Genomic DNA, 5,725 nt, shown 5'->3' with positions numbered 1-5,725 from the left:
CACTTTTGATAGGTTAGAAGTTTTAGTATAGGCTAATTTTTTTTTAGGATGATCTCCTCACAAAAATCAACTCATTCTAAAACTTATAAACCATATAGGACAAAGGTTGTCGAATTTTGGTTGTATATATTGGACAACATTCAATTGACAAAATTCTAGACAAAGTATTATCCCACATGGCAAAAAAGTTTTAGAATGGGTTGTTTTCTTTGTGAGGATGGTTTCTATGATGAGGAGATCATCCTCACAAAAAAAAAATCAGCGCATTTCGAAACTTCTAACTCCATGAAAAGTTGTTGCAAACTAACGATAAAAATAGATGGTTCACGATTCTTCAACTCATAAATTGGGGATAGAAATTTCAGAATAAGCTGATTTTTTGTGAGGATGATCCCCTCACCATAGAGATCATCCTTACAAAATATCAACCCATTCCGAAATTTTTAGCCCATAAAGGACAAAACATTTTTTTCTAGAATTTTGTCTCTTGATCCTGACCTGTGTATATGAATATATCAAGGATGGTTGGAATTTATGCATATCTTGGTAATACATATCTTAAGGATACTTTTCTCGAGGATAAATCTCACTTGTTGGATTTTGTGTTTTTCATTTTAGAATGGTCGTTTTTCCATGAATAATTATTTTTGAGTCATAAGAACCTGACCCTATAATTATTCTTATTCTAAATACAAGACAAGTAAACTTAGACCTAAGTCAATATGATGGATGTTTCACACTGGCCATCTCACCAATCACCATCGCCTAAAAACTGTGATGACTTGCCCAAGTCGTCTTGATCTTAGAAGAGTTTTGAAAGGGCAAGTTACTAAATTGTGTAATATAATGATCTTACATACGGGAACAATGGACATCCCATTGAGTTATAATTTTTGTGAAACCCACTTTATTGTATTTCGTCTACTCTGTTTGTTTTCACTGTGGCACGCTGCCGTTTGTGCCAATTGTGGTCATCCAACACATTCAACATGTTTGACACATGGGACTTTCTTCTCAATGTCATGCACATTCAACTAAAATCTTGCTGAAACACTCGGCTAAAATCTTGTAAAAGGGGGTTTTGTTTCTTTTCAAACATGAAGACATAAGCTTATCCAAAAGAATTTAGTTAGATTTCAAATCTTACTAAATGTGAAAACCTCATCCAAAAACATGATCAAATGCAATACGAATGTAGAGGACAAAATTTTAAGAACTTTGAAAACAATACTCAAGATAAAATTATTTTTCACACTTGAATTTGAATTTTGAGTTTAGGAGTTTGGTAACCTTACAATTTGATGAAGCTCAAAACTAAAATTTTTTTATTTGTTTTATTATTATTTTTTGAATATGACTATTTCCATGAAATCTAGAAAGTTGTGTGATAATCCATGTGGGCCCACCATATCCTTAGTAAGTTTTGAAATCTAACTAAGGAAAGAGTTTTTCCATTTTAAAAAAGCAAAAAAAAAAAAAAAAAAATTTGACTGAAAAATGTTTCCTAACTTCAATTAACGCACTATGTGAAAACTGGAAAATTTAACATAAAAATTTGACAGGCCAAGGCCCACGAATTTTAGAAACTGAATTTTGACGGTCTAGGACCGTCAAAATTCTTGATGGTCCCAGATTTGATGGCTTAGAGCTGTCAAATTTCTCTCATCTTTCATTAATTTGACAATTTCGGCTTGTCGAAAAATAAAATTTGACAATGAAAAATTTGACGCCAATTCAACCTCTTGATCCGTCAAATTTTATGAAATTTGATGGCCCAAGGCCATCAAATTTGGGCTTTTTTCACATTGTGACGATTGATACAGCAAGATGTCTTGGCCGAATCAACTTGATTGGATTTCAAGATGTCTAGCCCCAAAACGGCAAATCACCAAATCAACTTGATTGAGTTAACTTGAAAATGCAACCAGTGAGGTAAAAAAGTCAGTCAAGTTATTCAACAATACAAAATACTTTTTGGGGAACAAAAATTAGTTTTTAACTTATTTAAATATTAAAAATCATTTTTAACTATTTTTGAAGGTTGAATATGTCTACTTATTAGAGTTGACTTAGGAGTTGTAGATTTGACTCAACATTCAATGGATATCCTAGATGATTTGAGTCTAAACCTATGATTTTAGTTTTGAAGGTAGGACAAATCCAATTTTTATATGATAAATAATCTAATTAATTGTTATAAAAATATTATTTTCAAATTCATTCAGCAAATCCAAAACAACAAATAATCAAATAATATTCTTAATTCACAAGTTAGTTCAGAAACAACATCAATTACTTTATTTTAGTTTCAGTAAGTTGATTCAGCAACAATAACTTTACACATAACATTTCTGAACAGACAATTCTTCACCCGTCTAACTTTACTGTATTTTCTTTCACTTTATTGTTTTTCATGTTATAGACACCCTAATTTGAACGGATTCCAGGCAAAAAGGTCAAAAAATTACATTTTTAACTCAAAAAGAGTTTAAGGGCCCAAACCTTCAAAAATTGCCTATCTTCCCAAATTAAGGGCCTAACCCTCAAATCCACATTTTAATCCTTTTCTCAACACCCTTCTCACACAAATCCCACCACAACCATAAGCCAACTAAATACAAATTTAATCACTAACCACACCCCCAATCAACCAAATTCAAAAATTGCCAATCTTCCATCTTGATTCTTTTAAAATAAAATAAAAAAACCCATTCAAATCTCTCTCTCTCTCTCTCTCTCTCTCTCTCTCTCTCTCTCTCTCTCTCTCTCTATATATATATATATATATAGAGGGTCGCGTTATTACGACCCCCTTTGCGACACACCTTTTTGTCTTATATGGGCAAAAATGTTTGGAATGGGCTGATTTTTTGTGAGGATGATCTCTATGGTGAGGGGATCATCCTGGCAAAAAATCATCCCATTCCAAAACTTCTAACCCATCAAAATTGATTTACAAAATTGGACGATCTATAATTTTTCAACAAAAATCGGACGGTCTAGAAGTTTTGGAATGGGATGATTTTTGCTAGGATGATCCCCTCACCATAGAGATCATCCTCACAAAAAATCAGCCCATTCCAAACATTTTTACCCATATAAGACAAAAAGGTGTGTCGCAAAGGGGGTCCAAAAGGGGGTCGTAATAACGTGACCCATATATATATATATATAGGGTAGCAACAAACATTTTGGCAAAACATTTTTCAAAACATGGGTTAGAGGTTTTGGAATGGGCTGATTTTTGGTGAGGATGATCTCTACGGTGAGGAGATCATCCTCACCAAAAATCAGCCTATTCCAAAACTTCTAGCCCCAATTTACAAGTTGAAAAATCGTGGACCGTCCATTTTTGTAAATCATTTTTGATGGGGTTAGAAGTTTTGGAATGGGCTGATTTTTGGTGGTGATGATCTCCTCGTGAGGAGATCATCATCACCAAAAATCAACCCATTCCAAAACTTCTAACCCATATTTGAAAAATGTTTTGTCAAAATGTTTGTTGCTGAACATTTCCCATATATATATATAGTGACGGATCAACCACATCCGTTGGATAGTTTCGTATCCCAAAAACTTTAAAATTCCTCACAACGATACGAAATGCAAAATGCACCTCAAAATGCCCAATCACTCTTTCGCACGTACGTGAGTGGTGCTTTGTACCACTTCGAAGCACTGGAACAAAGCCTTAAAGGTGTGATACAAATACAACTAACTATGTTGATTATTACTTATAAGGTACACCACTTCCTTACTTGTGAGCAATGTGGGACTAAACCTTATATATACAAAAATCTCAAAATCTAACTTAAGGAAAAATAAATCAATAAATCACAAAATACTTATTTTATTTTAAAAATATTCAATAAAAGTTGGTGTGGCAATAGAATCTCTCTTTACCAAATATATTTAACGAAAAAAAAATTCTAGCAGGTAAATACTTTAGAGTGTGAATATGTGATTTTCTAACTTGCCCCCGAAGGAGTAAAATCCCTCGTTTTAAAACCATGAGTCAAAGTACAAGTAACTTCAACCATGCAACCAAGCAAATAGGTAGCCATCCGTATGGCATTCCTTGGCACGTACGCATGCACCACTTTTGTGTGTCCCCATGTTTGGAAAGAAAGAAAAAATACAAAAAGATTTCTTGTTTGAGTCAGTTCAATTATGATGGGCCCACACATTTATCACCCAAATACAACGATTGAGCAACCACCTTTCTTCATTACCCATTGGAAGGTACAAACGTCAAACAGTGTTTGACGCTCCTCCTCAAACCAACAGATGAGATTGGAGATCATTCCTAGAGATTCCAACAACCCTTCTCGAAAAAGATTTATAACTAGAAAAGCATCAATCTTTTAGGAAACATGCCTTTCTTACTCTCATCTCAACCATATGTTTGATGGAGTGCATCAAACATCATTTGAGATTAGAAAAGCTCTTATTAATTTGTCTCAGAGTGTGTATCCAGGAATGTATGTTTGGGTGATGTGTTCCTTCTAAGCTTCTCTTGGTGTTTTTCTTCTAAGCCTCTCTCTCTCTCTCTCTCTCTGGAGTCTCTTTAAGGATGAAGAAGATCAATTTGATAATAAAGAAGTGTAAGAGCTTTTCAATGCAATTGAGTAGATCTTCATCCTACAGTAGTCTCAGGTCCAAGTCTACCAGAGAAGATTACTGGGGTGACACAACAGACAAGGAACAACGCCAAGTAATATTCGTCGGAAGCTCGAGGAAGCCTTATATGATCAGCTCCAAGCATTTGAACCATCCACTATTGAATGCTCTCATCCAAAGATCTAAGCAAAAACCTGGTGAAAATATCTCTGTGAAATGTGAAGTTGTTCTCTTTGATCACCTCTTGTGGATGCTAGAGAACGCCGATCCCGACTTCAATTCTGAATCTTTAGAGGAGTTTGCAGAACTCTATACATATAATTGAATCTCTAGGGGCAATATTATTATGCAAAAGTTCGATTCATTAATTATGTTAGATCGCAAAGTCTCATTGCATCTTAAATAGCTAATTGAAACAGTTTCGTGATTTTTATAAATTCTTTATTCAGTCATGAAGACTAATTCCAAAGCTTGTTGAATAAATCGGTGCATTAATTCATGTTGTTATGTGGTGTTCCAATATATCCTTGTTGATCCTTAAAAATAAATGTAAAATTCATTAATGGGTTGATTAGATTAATGTTGTTGTTGAGTAATTCATATTAACTCTATTAAATTTGTTTTGATTAATCCTCTAAAATCTCTCATATTTACTGATTATATATAGTCTGATCATGACTTCTCATCACATCTCATATTGTTTATTGAGGTAATTTCGTGGTTTAAAAAACAAATCCCTTTCCACTAGGTCAGTATGTATGGCTTATATATACCACTGAACAAACCAAACAATTTTGTATTCAAGGAACATTGATCAACTTCACTAAATTTTGATTTTGGTTCACTGTTCATTTTAATTCCCAAAACATAAATGTGCAAGATTGCTGGTTTTCAAGTGACAATTTCACAGATCTAAGGTGACAATCTCTCTGATATTTTTTTTCCAAAGTAAAAATTTCGCTGATTATAGAAGTGACGATCTTGTAGGTTTGCTATTTTAGCAAGATTGTCACTATATAAACCAACGAGATTGTCACTTTAAAAAAAAAAAAACAGCATGATTGTCACTTTAAACCAGTGAGATCATCGCTTGCAAAACCTACGA

At 33.6% G+C, this 5,725-nt stretch overlaps 1 protein-coding gene across 1 annotated transcript; it reads left to right on the top strand.

Annotated features, from left to right (window-relative positions):
• Nucleotides 1-4,410: 4,410 nt before the first annotated feature.
• Nucleotides 4,411-5,200, top strand: LOC147410851 (SAUR-like auxin-responsive protein family). The gene has a single exon (XM_086447022.1). It carries the CDS (start codon nt 4,574-4,576, stop codon nt 4,943-4,945), a length of 372 nt encoding a protein of 123 aa, XP_086303148.1. The 5' UTR covers nt 4,411-4,573; the 3' UTR covers nt 4,946-5,200.
• Nucleotides 5,201-5,725: the final 525 nt, after the last annotated feature.

This window comes from Akebia trifoliata, chromosome 1 (genome assembly GCF_017979445.1).
Source record: "Akebia trifoliata isolate Shusen 1 chromosome 1, ASM1797944v1, whole genome shotgun sequence".
Classification (NCBI taxonomy): Eukaryota; Viridiplantae; Streptophyta; class Magnoliopsida; order Ranunculales; family Lardizabalaceae; genus Akebia; species Akebia trifoliata.
The sequence above is the reverse complement of the archived record's forward strand: the minus strand, read 5'-3'. Positions and strand labels throughout refer to the sequence as shown.

Excerpts from the sequence above, each read along its gene's own strand:
- LOC147410851 (XM_086447022.1), top strand. The coding sequence starts at position 4,574 with ATGAAGAAGATCAATTTGATAATAAAGAAGTGTAAGAGCTTTTCAATG.